General features: G+C 58.1%; 1 protein-coding gene across 1 annotated transcript in view; it reads left to right on the top strand.

The window, feature by feature from the left end:
- The window catches only part of PHACTR3 (phosphatase and actin regulator 3), a 61,256-nt gene that overhangs the window by 9,806 nt on the left and 35,630 nt on the right, over window positions 1–15,820 (top strand). The window contains exons 3-6 of the mRNA XM_005885596.2: window positions 7,183–7,344; window positions 12,059–12,271; window positions 14,396–14,570; window positions 15,195–15,442. Of these exons, the coding sequence (XP_005885658.1) occupies window positions 7,183–7,344; window positions 12,059–12,271; window positions 14,396–14,570; window positions 15,195–15,442 (798 nt within the window). The remainder of the gene's footprint in view (window positions 1–7,182; window positions 7,345–12,058; window positions 12,272–14,395; window positions 14,571–15,194; window positions 15,443–15,820) is intronic.

Below are 15,820 nucleotides of genomic sequence, written 5' to 3'. Positions count from 1 at the left end.
GGGCGGGCAGAGGTGTCTTTACCCAGAGGAGCAGGGCCTGTGGTGGGAAGAAGCGGGCGCCCCCGTGAAGGAAACTGGAGAAGGTGGGTGGGTGCAGTGAGGTCAGAAATGGGAAAGGGAAGGCGGTCTGAGTCCAGTAGAAAATCTTGTCTCCTCTGCCCCTTCTCTCTCTCATGGCCAGAGTCAAGACAATTCGAGTCCCCAGGCAGCGGTGGGACTAGGGGACAGGCACCTCCAAGCCTCAGTGGGAGCAGGGCAGCCGTGGGCGGGGGTGACCTGCAGCGAGCCTGTCCCAGGCGCTCCCTCTGGAAGGGGCATGGTCAGGGAGGGAGTGGAGGCTCTCTCAGCCTCTCCCGGCCGCAGGTGGTGACAGGGCCTGGGGACACGTATGCAGCAGGTGCCTGGGGTTGGCACCTCGCCTGTTCTTTCTGTTGTCACCTGCTCAGAAAATGCCTTTTCTCACTGGGGGTGGAGTCAAGCTCGGCCAGGCCCTGTGCATCCCTAATTCTTGCTGGTGTTGGGGTGACGGCTCCTGCTGGGTTGTAGGATTCTGTGGCATCTCCCTGACCCCAGAATGGTGGGCCATGAGCACCGAAGCTCCCTGAGTGGGAACCCCAAGTGGGAAGGCAGCACCCCCTCCTCTCCTCGGGTGCAGCTGTGGTGTGAGTACCTCCCCCCCAGGAAGCAGCTATAGTTTCCTGGGTTTGGGTTAAGGGATCGCTCATTGGTGAGCACCTGCTCCTAACCAGGAGAACATTCCTGCAGCCAGGAGCACCCCCTGTGGCCCTGCGCTGTCACCAGGACTCCGCACAGGGCTGGTGCCTGAGTGGCTGAGTGGGTGACAGGTGTCTTTACCCAGAGGAGCAGGGCCCGTGGTGGGAAGAAGCAGGCGCCCCGTGAAGGAAACTGGAGAAGGTGGGTGGGTGCAGCGAGGTCAGAAACGGGAAAGCGAAGGCGGTCTGAGTCCAGTAGATAATCTTGTCTCCTCTGCCCCTTCTCTCTCTCACAGTCAGAGTCAAGACGATTCGAGTCCCTGAGTCCCCAGGCAGCGGCGGGGCTGGGGGACAGGCACCTCCAAGCCTCAGTGGGAGCAGGGCAGCCGTGGGTGGGGGTGACCTGCAGCGAGCCTGTCCCAGGCGCTCCCTCTGGAAGGGGCATGGTCAGGGAGGGAGTGGAGGCTCTCTCAGCCTCTCCCGGCCGCAGGTGGTGACAGGGCCTGGGGACACGTATGCAGCAGGTGCCTGGGGTTGGCACCTCGCCTGTTCTTTCTGTTGTCACCTGCTCAGAAAATGCCTTTTCTCACTGGGGGTGGAGTCAAGCTCGGCCAGGCCCTGTGCATCCCTAATTCTTGCTGGTGTTGGGGTGACGGCTCCTGCTGGGTTGTAGGATTCTGTGGCATCTCCCTGACCCCAGAATGGTGGGCGGTGAGCACTGAAGCTCCCTGAGTGGGAACCCCGAGTGGGAACCCCAAGTGGGAAGGCAGCACCCCCTCCTCTCCTCGGGTGCAGCTGTGGTGTGAGTACCTCCCCCCCAGGAAGCAGCTATAGTTTCCTGGGTTTGGGTTAAGGGATCGCTCATTGGTGAGCACCTGCTCCTAACCAGGAGAACATTCCTGCAGCCAGGAGCACCCCCTGTGGCCCTGCGCTGTCACCAGGACTCCGCACAGGGCTGGTGCCTGAGTGGCTGAGTGGGTGACAGTGATGGAGGGGCCCAGAGAAGTCCCCACAGGCTCAGGCCACAGACCCTCCCAGAGCTGCCTGGAGCCCTTAGCAGCCCGAGAACTCATACTTAAGCTTCGAAGGCCTGGAAGAGAGGACCCTGTGCCCTGCACATGTGCACATGCACACACACTGTGTGTGCACACACATACATGCACACACATGGTGTGTGACCACATGCAGTGCACACACCGTGAACATAGACGTGCAGTGCATGCACACATATGGCACACACATGCACATGTTACACACACGGTGTGTGCACACACAAACTGTGCACATGGCGCATACATGTTGTGCACATGGACATACAGCACATGCATGCATGACACACATGTGGTGTGTGCACACGTGTCACACACATGCAGTGTGCACAGTGATCATAGATGTGTGGTGCATGCACACATATGGTACACACGGTGCACACCCTGTTCTTTCTGTTGTCACCTGCTCAGAAAATGCCTTTTCTCACTGGGGGTGGAGTCAAGCTCGGCCAGGCCCTGTGCATCCCTAATTCTTGCTGGTGTTGGGGTGACGGCTCCTGCTGGGTTGTAGGATTCTGTGGCATCTCCCTGACCCCAGAATGGTGGGCGGTGAGCACTGAAGCTCCCTGAGTGGGAACCCCGAGTGGGAACCCCAAGTGGGAAGGCAGCACCCCCTCCTCTCCTCGGGTGCAGCTGTGGTGTGAGTACCTCCCCCCCAGGAAGCAGCTATAGTTTCCTGGGTTTGGGTTAAGGGATCGCTCATTGGTGAGCACCTGCTCCTAACCAGGAGAACATTCCTGCAGCCAGGAGCACCCCCTGTGGCCCTGCACTGTCACCAGGACTCCACACAGGGCTGGTGCCTGAGTGGCTGAGTGGGTGACAGTGATGGAGGGGCCCAGAGAAGTCCCCACAGGCTCAGGCCACAGACCCTCCCAGAGCTGCCTGGAGCCCTTAGCAGCCCGAGAACTCATACTTAAGCTTCGAAGGCCTGGAAGAGAGGACCCTGTGCCCTGCACATGTGCACATGCACACACACTGTGTGTGCACACACATACATGCACACACATGGTGTGTGACCACATGCAGTGCACACACAGTGAACATAGACATGCAGTGCATGCACACATATGGTACACACATGCACATGTTACACACGGTGTGTGCACACACAAACTGTGCACATGGCGCATACATGTTGTGCACATGGACATACAGCACATGCATGCATGACACACATGTGGTGTGTGCACACGTGTCACACACATGCAGTGTGCACAGTGATCATAGATGTGTGGTGCATGCACACATATGGTACACACGGTGCACATGCACACATGTGGCACATACATGGGGTGCACTCACACAGACACACGTGCCCCCCACATGCACATGCTACCACCCACGCACCCCCCACATGTCCCCATGCACACCTGCCCCCACACCCGGTGCACACACAGGCATAAGTCAACCTGGAGTTTGCCCACACAGCAGTCACCAGCGCCACAGTGGGAACTGACCCTGGAGACGTGTCCAGGACACGGTCTGCCTTCCACACTCACGGGGGTTGGGGTGGTTTTATGATATTGCTCACCCTGTGTGTGACCCCTCTGGTCCCTCTGCTCTGGCTCCTGGACGTCAGGTGACCTTCTGAACCCAGGCGGGGCCACCTGTGCACTTGTGGAACAGATGAGATGGGACTAGGTCTGTGTGGGGAGGGAGGAGGTGACTTTTTTCTCTGTCTTCATTGTGTGGCTGTTTTTCTCTGCCACATGTTGCCATGAGGGCCGGCCAGCCTCCCAACCCCTCCACCGGGCCCCACCCAAATGCTTGGCGTGAGGACAGGAGCACGCACGTGTCTCCACGCCAGACACTGCGTGTTCCCGGGTCACTGTCCTCCATCTTCCTGTTCATGTCCACGTGGCATTTTCTTAAATAATTTAAGCAGCTTCATACTCCATCGTGGGCTGTGAGAGCGAGCTGCCACCCCTGCTATGCTCAGCGACCCGAGACGTGCGGCCCTTTCCTCAGGACTTGGGCAGGGGCAGCGGGTCTGTCTGGAACGCCAGAACCAATGTGTGCATGTGTGTGCTCTCAGTGTGGGTGCTTGCCTGCACACATGTGTGCACCTGTGCACTTGTGTGGGTGTGTTTATGTGCATGTGTGTGCAGGCATGTTCACGGCATGTTCCCTCTCTCTGGCTACTCTGGATGACACAGGCTTGGCCTCGTGCTCCCCTCTGTGGCCCTCAGAAGGGAAAGGGCGGCGGTGGAAATGGGGCCGGAGAGGGCCGCCCACAGCTCCCCTACCCCAGCCAGTGTTTCCTAGCAACCGCCCTGCCACCAGGGCTATTTTGGGAACTGAAACTGTTCATTGAACAAGATGCTGAGCTGCAGCTCAGAGCCTGCTGGAAGCGGGGGCAGCCGGCCTGCATGCTGGTGGCAGCTCCGCTGAGTCCTACGGAGGCCGAGAGGGTGGCGGCCCCCGGGCCAGTGTTCTGACCGGCTTGTCACTGATGTTGATGAGGAGGGAGAGGGGTCATTGTGACAACAGCACGACAGTGGTGGCAGCAAATGGCCACGCCATCTAAAACTTGTGTCCGTGTCTAGAAGCAGTGGTGGCAGCCCCACAGGAAGCACGAGGCCGGGGAGCCGGGGCCGGCGAGGCCGTGCGCGTCTCTGCCGCACTCCCTCGCTTGGTGCCGCTGTCATTCTCTTCCTCACAAGGCCCAACCGAGCAAGCAAGCCGGCGGCGAGACGGTCACAACTATGTGTCAGGCATGACAAGCCAGTCCTGAGAGGGGAGAGGAATGAGTTTTGAGCCTGTGACATCAAATTTTGTCCACTAGGCAAGAGACCTGTTGGCACTTGTCTGGGTCAGAGGTCAGTGGCAAGCTCTAGTTGTGGTCACAAACCATAGCCTGTTTTTATAAGGCCCTGAGCGGAGAATGGTTTTTAAACTTAAAGGATTTTTGTAAAAATCAAGGAAGAAAACGCAGCATGGACCATTTGGCATATGGCCCACAGTCTAAACGATTGTCTTTCTAGGAAAAGCTTGCCGGCCCCTGGCCTGGACCCCGGTCAGGCGACATGGCTGCGCAATGTGAGCTTTCTAGTCCACATCTGCAGACTCCCCCCTCCCCCAGGAGATAGGTGTGCCGTGGAGGGGATGTGGTGAGCCGTGTCGCAGCTCAGATCCCTCGTGCGCTGCACGCATGGGTCTGGCCAGTGCCCTGGGCGTGGGGCGGGCCCTGTAAGGGAGCCTATTGTTATCACTTGGGCACACGGGCCTTGGCCTAGTGACCGGACCCTCACCACCTCCTCCCCACCAGACACTCTCATCAGTTGCCCATGGTGTGGCTCGGTTGGAGGATCATCCTGTGCAACGAGAGGTCGTGGGTTCCATTCCCCACCAGGGACAAACCTAGATTTCGGGTTTGCTCCCCGGTCAGGGCGTGTACAGGAGGCAACCGGTTGATGTGTCTCTCTCACATCGATGTTTCTCTCCCCCACGCCCCTAAAATTAACAAACACATATCCTCGAATGAGGATTTTTTAAAAACCCTCATCAACAGCGATAATGGCAATTACTCGCAGCCTGCAGGACCCTGCGCAGGTCACGCTGCCGCTCTGCACTGCGATGGCCCGATGACACGGCCCGATGACAGGGGGTCCTACAGGGACGGTGGTGTGTGTCTCAGAAGGGGCACGTTTTCAGCTGCCGAGTCTCCCAGCCTAGACTGCTACCTGTGGCTGTGGGACCAGGACCAGTTACTCTGCTCCTGAGCGCCGGGCCCCTCATCAGTAAGATGTGACCCTGAAGGGCCAGGGGTCAGACCCTCAAAGGCTCCACAGCTGAGCCCCAAGCAAGGGGAGCCCAGGACCTCCTCTCCTCCCTGCTAGGTGCCTGGTGTCATCCTTCTGGGACCCCTGATCTGTGATGCCCCAGTTCTTGGCAGCCCCCCCATTCCGGGGCTCATGAGCCTCAGAGTGTGAGTTAAAGGGGTAAGGGTCACAGCTTAGTGCTCTCTGCCTTCCTGGGGCCGCCTGGTAGGTGGGCACTGAGAAACATTGTGTAGTGGAGACCTATGGGGCAGGGGTGCGGGGGTGAATCTGTTCCTGTAGCCACAATGTTACCTAACAAACAACCCCAGACCTTGGGGGCATTTGTTGTCACCTGTCTGGGTGGACGTTGGCTGGCAGGATGCAGGCAGCTCAGCCCCGCCCCCCCCAGCCGCGCGTCCCCCAGCGCTAGCCGGGTGTGTCCTCGAGGTGGCCCAGTACAAGGAGCAGCAGGCAGGAGTGTGCTTCGCTTTTGAGGCCGCTGTTGCGTCAAACCTGCTGGTGTCCCACTGACCAAAGCAAGCCACAGGGCAGAGTCCAGGGTTAGGGGGGAAGCACCCAAAGGTGCAGACATGGGTGGGGGTCATTGTCCGGTCTCCACCGGTGTGGGAGTGAGAGGGCACAGGCAGGTTGCAGAGGCTGAGGGGTGTCGCGATGCTCGGTGCTGCCGTAGGAAGACAGGGTGTGCGCAGGGACTCGGGGCCCGGGCAGGCATATGCCCAGGAAGGCTTTGGCAGGGATAAAGCTGCAGAGCTCTGGCCAGAGTTGCTAAGTGGTTAGAGCATCGACACCAAATGGTTGCAGGTTCGATTCCTGGTCAAGGATACATACCTCAGTTATGGGTTCCCTCCCTGCCCCCATTCGGGGCATGCGCAGGAGGCAACCAGTTGCTGTGTCTCCCTTACATCAATGTTTCTCTCTCCCTCCCTCCCTTCTACTCTCTGAAAAAAGCAATGGAAAAAATATCCTCAGGTGAGGATTAACCAAAAAACATATAAAGCATGCATGGAGGGAGGACAGGCTAGGCCAGTGGTCGGCAAACCGTGACTCGTGAGCCACATGTGGCTCTTTGGCCCCTTGAGTGTGGCTCTTCCACAAAATACTACGTGCGGGCGCACACGTACAGTGCGATTGAAACTTCGTGGCCCATGCGCAGAAGTCGGTTTTCGGCCTGGGCGAGTCTATTTTGAAGAAGTGGCATTAGAAGAAGTGGTGGGTGTTGGTTTGTCGGGCATTGGGAGACACGGCGCAGGCGGGCGCGGGATACGCAGCGCGGGCACAAGTTGAGTGAGCCAGTCAGTTAGCAGTCTCATTGTGCAGTGGTTAGTGCTAGTCGAGTCCGCAAATCGCACGTGGGTGACAAAAGATAGACGAAACAAGTATACAAGACGAGTGTGGATGGGAGAGTTGGAAGAGGTCGACCTCAGCTAATGTACCTCAGTCAGATTGAGGACATTTTTAGCAAAGGCCAGCTTAGGAGTACCCTAATTAAGTTAATAGCAATGTACCTACCTATATAGTTTAAGTTTAAAAAATTTGGCTCTCAAAAGAAATTTCAATCGTTGTACTGTTGATATTTGGCTCTGTTGACTAATGAGTTTGCCAACCACTGGGCTAGGCTAACAGTGCATCTCCTTGCAGATGCTGAAAGCAGAGTGGGCCACCGAGCCACACAGAGTGAGCCGTCCACTCCCAAGCAGCAGTTTCCAGAAGATGCCCAGCCAGGAACCCCCTCGGCCAGCGGGATGGACCAGGCTTCCCTGGAGGAGCCGCTGTCCTCGGACTCCCTCTCAGAGGATACAGGTACCAGCTGGAGACCGTGTGGGGTGGAGCTGCTCCCAGGATGGCCATTGGCCTGGGTGGCAACTGGGGCCCCCGGCCTGGGCCTGGGCTCCATCAGGAGCTATTCTCGGGGCACAACCGCAGCCCGGCTCGAGCTCCGCCACACTCTGCCATGCGGTTGGGTTTAAATGTTTGCCAGAGCGTTTTCAAACTGTGTTCTCCCAAGTCTGGCATAGCCAGTAAATGGAAGTGCTCATGATGCTTGCAGCCCCCATGCACCTTCCTCTGGACATTTTTGCTTCTTCACTGGGAGCTTTAGGAAATTTTTCCCCAAGGAGCCAGTGTCCAATGGGAGCAACGTCGTTGAGCCCACGACCATAGGGCAGAATGGAGGTGGAGGGGCCCACAGAATCCTCCACAGGTTGCAGCCTCCACAGAGCCTGCCTCTGTCAGAGACAGGACTTCAGTGCCCACCGCGTGGTGCCCTGGCAGGGTGGCTGCTGGTGGGGAGGTGCTTCTCGCCACTTCTCCGCCAGGTGTGCTTGTTGCACTGCTCCAAGCTTCATTGGTTCCCTCTGTTACAGGGACAAACGGTGGGGCCTGTGTCAAGTGGAAGGACTCACTCAGTGTGGCAGGAACTGTGCTGATTACTGGAGATGGTAGTGGTGGTAGTGATAGCGGCGGTGATGGTGGTGGTGATGATGGTGGTGGTGGTGATGGTGATGGTGGTGGTGCTGGTGATGGTGGTGCTGCTGCTGGCGATGATGGTGGTACTGGTGATGGTGGTGGTGGTGGTGATGGTGGTGGTGATGGTGATGGTGGTGCTGCTGGTGGTGATGGTGGTGCTGCTGCTGGTGGTGGTGGTGGTGGTGATGGTGATGGTGGTGGTGGTGATGGTGATGTTGGTGGTGCTGGTGATGGTGCTTGTTGGTGGTGGTGATGGTGATGATGGTGGTGGTGGTGATGTTGATGATGGTGGTGGTGGTGAGATGGTGGTGGTGGTGATGGTGCTGGTGGTGGTGCTGGTGATGGTGCTGGTGGTGCTGGTGGTGGTGATGGTGGTGATGGTGGTGGTGGTGAGATGGTGGTGGTGATGGTGGTGTTGGTGATGATGGTGGTGGTAAGATGGTGGTGGTGATAGTGATGGTGGTGGTGGTGATGGTGGTGGTGCTGGTGATGGTGCTTGTGGTTGTGGTGATGGTGATGATGATGGTGGTGGTGGTGGTGGTGATGGTGGTGGTGGTGAGATGGTGGTGGTGATGGTGGTGTTGGTGATGGTGGTGGTGGTGAGATGGTGGTGGTGATAGTGATGGTGGTGGTGATGGTGGTGGTGGTGAGGTGGTGATGGTGATGGTGGTGGTGGTGATGATGGTGGTGGTGATGGTGATGGTGATGGTGGTGGTGGTGGTGGTGGTGGTGATGGTGATGATGGTGGCGGTGATGGTTGTGGTGGTGATGATCATTAGTTTAATTGAATAGACTGGGTGGTTGGCAGCTGAGAAAGGAGAGACAAAGGGAATGAAGGAGAGGAAGGCAAGCATGAACCCAGCAAAGACACCTGTGGGTGCTTTGAGGTGACCACCCCCTGCTCTCTGACCTCTTAGCAGTGTTTGTAGAGATGTCTCCCAGGAGACTTCACTGTGGAGCAGGAAGCCTGTTCCTCAGTAAAGCTTCATCTGTAAACATGGCAGGCACAGTGTGAGGGCTGGAACTTCAACTGTGTCCCTGCAGTTGTGGGATGTTGGAAGTCCAGCCCACGAGGACAGGCTCATAAGGGCTTCTGTGGACGGCGAGGTCTTCTGCTTCACAGCTGGGCGAGCATCTGTCCTCAGCTGCCTCCTCCTGCCCAATGAGGCTCTCCCTGTGCTTCTTCCCATGGCCCCACCCAGAGCGTCCCTTCAGCATTTGTAGGCACCTGCCAAGAGGGGCTGGTTGTGCCTCTCCAGTTTCACCCTGACTTGGGGAAACAATGAGTTTGAGGTCTGAAGAGTCGTGGCTGGTGGGACACCCTGGCCTCTCCTGCAGAGGCCCTTTGGGCACCGGGGTCCTGCCATCCCCCAGGCATCAGCCTTCAGTCAGGGTGGAGGTTGGTGGGATTCCCATGGCCTAACTCAGCGTTGCCCTCGGCCACTGAGCCTGTAGCTCTGCTAGGCAGCTGCCCGGCCTGCTGCTGGCACCCGGTGCTCCTCCGTGGCAGGGTCTTCCTGCTTGTTCGGCTCTGAGGAATGTGCCGGCTCCCATCAAGGCCCGTTAACCTCAGGCGCTCTTGCTATCCAGATGGTTTGGGCATGGATTTCAGAGCAAACTTGGTTTGTTGAGCAAAAATTTGTTCCTAAGAATCTTTTTGTGGGCGGGACATGCTATTGAGTCTGGGGTCATCCTCCCAGGGTGATGGGAGAAGGGGATCATCTGTGGCTTCACTTCTAGATCTGAGCCCTGCACTGGGGTTTGCTGAGTGTTCAGTGGGTGCGCAGCTCCCTCTGCTGGTCAGGGCAGGACAGGGACAGCCCTGAGGGAGGTTCCCTAAATCAGAGAATACCCAGAGCTTTGTCTTCTAAGAATTTTCCCCCCATACTTGAAATTTTAAGGGGTGTTAATATTTCAGTTTCGACAAGATTCCAAACTATAATGGTAGCTACACACACTCTCATAGGCGACGCAGAGGAAGATGCAGGCTGAGAGAGGAGGAGAGGCAAGCCCCTCAGACAGGTCAGGGATCACGGAGTCTCTGTGCGGTGAGTGTAGACTAGGTTTGTGGAGAGGCTTTGGAGGAGGACTTTGAGCGTTGCTGGTGTGTGGAGTCCCAGGTCCTTCTGAGCAGAAGGGGGCGGCATTCCACCTCTGCTTGTGGGGTGGGACACCTCTGTGGAGCAGTTAGAAATCTGCCCTCTGAGGCTGAGCCAAGGCTGCCTTCTGCAGTGGGGGGAAGGGGCGTTTCCTTCTCAGGTTGTGCTCCGTGGCCAGTGGGAGGGCCGGCCCTTCTATGGCAATGTCTCCATTTCCACGAGCTTCACAAGAGAAAGGTCCTGGCCTGACAGGTTTGCCACTTCCGACACTGACATTAAAATAATAGAAATGGTGATAAGTAATGGGATCCATGGGACATACCACGCATGCTCCCAGTGTCTGTGGACGGCCCCTAAGGGCAGGGATCCCGCCCCGACCCAGCACGTGCTTTCAGCACCGCGGACAGCACCCCGCCCCCGCCTGCCTGCCTGAGGAGGTCCATGGATGGGTGGATGGGTGGGCCCACTCTGATTTTAGGGTTCATTCTGAAAGGTTGTTCCCGGATGTTAGTATCCTCAGGTGGTTGTAAAAACGAAACAGCCAGGGCCTTGCACAGGCCTGGGCACCTGGGGTCCGAGGGGGGCACAGGAGGTTGCCTCTCACGTCTGGGAGGGAGGAAGGGAAGGAGGAAGGGGTGTAGGGACAGTAGACTTGTGTTTGAGACAGGATTGCCCCTGTCTGATGGCCTCAGTTTCCCCTGTAAACCTGGAGGTGAGGCTGCATGGCAGGAGGGAGGTGGGAAACTGGAGCAGGAAAAAGCCAGGAGAGGTGTGAAGCAGAGTGACTGAGGGTGGAGGCTGAGCTTCGTGCGGGGTTGGGGGGGAGGTCCTGAGGCGCCTGGGGCTGGGGCTGGGGCTGGGCCTTCTGTGGCACCTCCGCAGGGGTGGGATCACGGGGGCTCCATCCAGAGATGGGGCTCCTCCAGATTTAAATGGAAAGGAAGTCAGGCAGAGGACCTGCTGTGGTGGAGGTGGAAATTGAGCTGGATGGAGAGAGTGGAAGGGGGAGGGTTGATGGGTTGGGAGAAAGCAGGGAGCACGTTACTCGAGGGAGTTGGGGGGTCTTTCCTGGGGGAGCCTGGGTGTGCAGGTGGAAGAAGAGGGTGGGCGGGGTCTGGGCAGGCTGACCTTCCCCATCACTCACCTGGCTGGTGTGCCAGGGGGCAGGGCTGCTGAAAACAAGACCTGAGAAGTCAGTAGCTGCTAAATTTGAGCATCTGCAATGTGAAGGCACACGTCACCTCTTTTATTATTATTATTTATTTTATTATTTATTTGTAACTATATTTTTATTGATTTCAGAGAGAAAGGGAGAGGGAAAGAGCAATAGAAACATGAATGATGAGAGAGAATCACTGATCAGCTGCCTCCTGCACATCCTCTACTGGGTATCGAGCCCGCAACCCTGGGCATGTGACCGGAATCGAACCTGAGACCCTTCAGTCTGCAAGCCAACACTCTATCCATTGAGAAAAACCAGCTAGGGCTTGTCATCTCTTGTTTAAACATCACAGCTGTCTTTTGAGGGACCCCAGTTATTAGTTCGATGTCATGTGTGGGTAAATGAGGCACAAAGAGGTTTAGTAACTGATCTAAAGTCACAGAGGAAGTGCAGGGGCCAGCTGGAGCCCAGGTGTGTCTGATCCCCAAACCTGTGATTGTGACCACCCCCGCCCTCCACTTCCCCCAGGCCAGGTGGGAGCTTTGGCACCACCCAGTGAGTGAAAAGGGAACTGAACCACTCACACTCTTGAAATGATTTCCTCCTCCTCTCTGCTTCTGACAGCTCTATTGATAGTTGAACTCACAGGAGGTCAAGTGTGTATGTGAAGTGGCCCCTGTGGATTCTGCTCTGTGTCGCAGTCCCACCCACCCCTTGCTGCCCTCGCTCACCGTCACCAGTCGGAGGAACCATAGTCTGTGAACTCTCTGTTTTGTCTTTGAACCAGCCAAGACGCCCTCAGCATCCAGGGGTGAAGAAGCAGACGCCACCAGCAGCCTTCCACCTACCACGGATGAGTCCTCTCAAGCCTTAGCTGGGTCCGACTCCCTGGACAGTCCTCCCAGAACCCTGGAGAGATCCGTGGGCCAGCTCCCCAGTCCCCCGCTGCTGCCCATCCCACTGCCCAAGGCCGGCTCCAAAGCCACAAAAAATGCCACAGGTGGGTCCTAACGCATTGTCCGTCCACCCATCCATCTCCCTTCCTTCCATCCATCCATCCTGATGGGGCTCCTTCTGGGGACTGCTTGTGCATTTGGGCTCTGGGCAGGTCCAGGGAGCAGAGCTGGGGCAGGAGGGCTGTTCTTACTTAGCAAGGACCTCTGGTTGTCAGAAGCATACTACTCAGGACCCCTCTAGCAAGCAGGGCAGTCCCTTTGCAGTGGGCTGAGGTCTTCTGAGTGCAGGAGACACAGCTAGCCCCCAGACGAGGTCTTTCTGTCTGTCTGGGTGTCCAAGTGTCTGTCCTGTGTTTCTCTTCCTCTCTCTCCCCTTCCCTCCTCCTCTTTCTGCTCCCCTCCTCCTCTCTCCCCTCCCCTTCCTCTCTCTCTCAATCTCTCTCACTGTCTCTGTTCTTCTGTTTCACTGATTATCTCTCCCTCCCGTGAGCTCTGTCCCGGAAGGCAGGTTAAGGTGGTGGTCAGAGGGAAGCATGGCCGGGCAGAGGCCCCAGGCCTCCCGTCTGCAGTGTTGGCCGCGCCAGCTGAGCAAGTCCAGGTAGCTGAGACATTTCCTCTCCAAGTTGGTGCGTCTCTTAGGCCATAATTGCTGGAACAGGGACGGCGCTGGTCTCAGGAAGGGCAGGCCCTTCCTAGGAGGGGCTTTAGGAGCGAGTCCTGGCAGGCGGCCTTGAGGACAGAGGTGGCAGATGACAGCAGAGAGGCCAGCAGGTCTGCTCCCAGGCCATGACCTCCACCTGTGATACAACCGCTTACCAGTGTGGGTGCACCAGCCCAGGCACCCAAGGACCCCAAGGGCACACGTCCCGTCAGTCCTTGAGTGGAGGAAATGGAGGCTCAGGCGCTCCAGCAGCTTGTCCGGGTCCCCCAGCTAATGGAGACTCGAGCCATTTGGGGCCAAAGCTCAGACCCGTCCCCCCCTCCCCCGCCCCCCGCTTTCCCTGCTGGAATGTTCTTTCCTCTCACTTCACCAGGTCAGTGCATCCCTGTCCCTTCTTCCAGGTGCCTGTCCTGACCACAGCCCTCAGGCGGGTGCACGGTGCTCTCAGCATTTACCCTGTCAGCTCACCTTGTATAGAAGAGCACCCGGGGCATAAATCGGATACGTCACCCGGTCACCCACGGATATGGGGACTGGAACAGGAGCGGAAGGGACAGGAGGGTGGCCACAGGGCTGGGGCCTGGGGCTCTCACAGCTGAGGGACATTTGGGAGAGCGTCTTCATGTTCTCCACTGTCCTTTCCCTTTTCTTTGGGGAAACGTTGGCTTCATCCTGTGAACTCCAGGTGGCAGCAGGGAGGAGAAAGGCCCTCACCTGGGCTTACCTGGCACAGGGGACAGCACACAAGCCAGTCCCCTGGGCGCTCTCTGGCCTGAGACCCAGCAGCCCACCCAGGGCATCCTCACCTGCCCCAGATCCCACTTCGGACGTGCTGTGCTGGGCTTATACAGTGTTTGATATTTTTTTAAAAATGGGTTGCCAACATTTAAAACATATTAAAGTCTATTGAAGTATTAGCTATTAGTATGTATAAACACAGAGGAGAATTTTCACCTGTAGTCCAAATTTCTGGCGTTTTTTGAAAAGTTTGTATGCGGCAGCCCCGAGTCGCAGCAGCCCCCTTAAGCTGGACCCGCTCTCCTGTTAGTCGCAGTCCCCACCCTCCTTCTGTATGAATTGCCCCTTGACTGGCCTGGACCCTGGAGACGCATGACCTACCCCTCAGGCAAGCTTTCCTGCCCCGGCCCAGCGGGTGACGGTCAGCTCCTTGTATGGGGTCCTGTGGCCTCAACTACACCTGGGTCACCTGCCAGGTTCCCTTCCCAGTCCCCACCCCCTCCTGAAGGTGCACGACCTGGAGTTGGCTTCTGGGCCTCAGTTTCTCACCTGAGAGAGAGGTGGTGAAAGGTCCCCTGGGCAGGCACAGCTCGGCCGGCGGCATTGCTCTGTGTGGCTCTGGTGGACAGTGGGGCCCGGGCCCGGGGGGAGCCCCAGCCACGCTGGCATTGGCGGGCTCACCGGCAGGGACCTGCGTCCTCTCTGCTCCTTGGCTCCTGTCGCCTCCCTGCCCTCGAACTCAGCTTCTCCTTGGCCTCTCACTCCCCAGGCCAGGCTGTGCTCCTCCAGGACTCCAGCGGGAAGAACACGGACCCTCCCCCCCGAGGACAGCTTCCCACGCCCACAGGGTCTCCGCATCCCACCACCATCCACCGGCCGCTGCCCCCCAGCCGCGTGATCGAGGAGCTGCACCGGGCACTGGCCACCAAGCACCGTCAGGACAGGTAAGCCCTGCCTTGGCCGAGGGACCTGTGTGCCAAATTCCCTGCTGGCCGCTTGTGGGGTGCACCTGGGAGGTCTCCGGGCTGGCTCACTGCTCTGTGTCACTCTTGAAGTTCTCAATAGTTTTTTTGGCAAAGAGCCGGCATTTTCATTTTCACCCAGCTCTGCAGCTGGTATGTGACTGATCTTGGTCACGCTCTGTGAGGGGTCCCAGGTGGCTCCCGAGGCTCACCCTGGTCTTGATCTCCCGAGGTTTGTCGCATGTGAAGGAGAAGCAAGTTGTTGGCAGGCAACGTGGGCGATGGGCCCCCCAGGGCTTGGTGGGAACGCCGGACACCGTGCCCTTCTCGGCTCTCGGGAGCCTTGGCCTGAGCACTTGCTGTGGGCGGTGAGGCAGGTTTTGTTACACGCGTGTCTGTGCTGCTCAGAGCCCCATGTTCTCAGTGGCCCCTGCCGCGGACTCAGTGCCGTGTGCGCACGCCTCTCGCTTCTGGTCCTGTGAGAAGCCGAGACATCGCTCTGGTACTGGGTCATTACGGTGCCCAGACAAGCACCCCTGCCCGTCCGTTTTGCAGCTTGCCCAGGTGAAGGAACAGCGTCTGACCTGAACTGCCTTTCTGATTCAGTTTCCAAGGGAGGGACAGCAAAGGGTCCCCGAAGAAGCGGGTGGACGTCCGCCTGTCGCGAGCATCCAGCGTGGAGCGGGCCAAGGAGCGGGAGGAGGCCTGGAGCGTGGAGGGCGCCTCGGAGGGCAAGTGGGCGGCAGCCAAGGCGTCGGAGGAGAACAAGGAGAACTTGCTGGTGCACTCGGAGCTCCAGGACGACCTGCTCCTGTACCAGGACGAAGAGGTGCTGAACGACTCCATCATCTCCGGTGAGCGGGTCCTGCCGGGGCCAGTCCCCACGAGGTCGTGTCACTGGGCACAGAGCCTGAGTGTGAGGTGGCGTTCCTGCCACAGCCCGAGGAGGACAGGGCGGGGTCTGTACCTGTGAGGGCGGGAGGGAGCCCCCTCCAAAGACGAGCAAGGGGGGTACAGACGGGCTCAGGCGCCGAGACGTGAGTGAGCTGGTTTTGTTTTGATAATTGCGTGTTCCGTGTGCGAGGAAAGATAGCTGTGCCTAGGCCGGCGGCATTGACGGGACAGCGGGCATGGGCTGTGCTCAGGAGTCCGGGTTGGGGAAGGGAGCAAAGTGCTAACGGAAAGCGAGATGAGACCTACGGGGAGGAAGAGAGGGGAGAGGGATTGGTTCC

The sequence above is a fragment of the Myotis brandtii genome, unplaced genomic scaffold (assembly GCF_000412655.1).
Source record: "Myotis brandtii unplaced genomic scaffold, ASM41265v1 scaffold915, whole genome shotgun sequence".
Lineage (NCBI taxonomy): Eukaryota > Metazoa > Chordata > Mammalia > Chiroptera > Vespertilionidae > Myotis > Myotis brandtii.
This window is presented reverse-complemented; position numbering and strand designations above follow the sequence as displayed.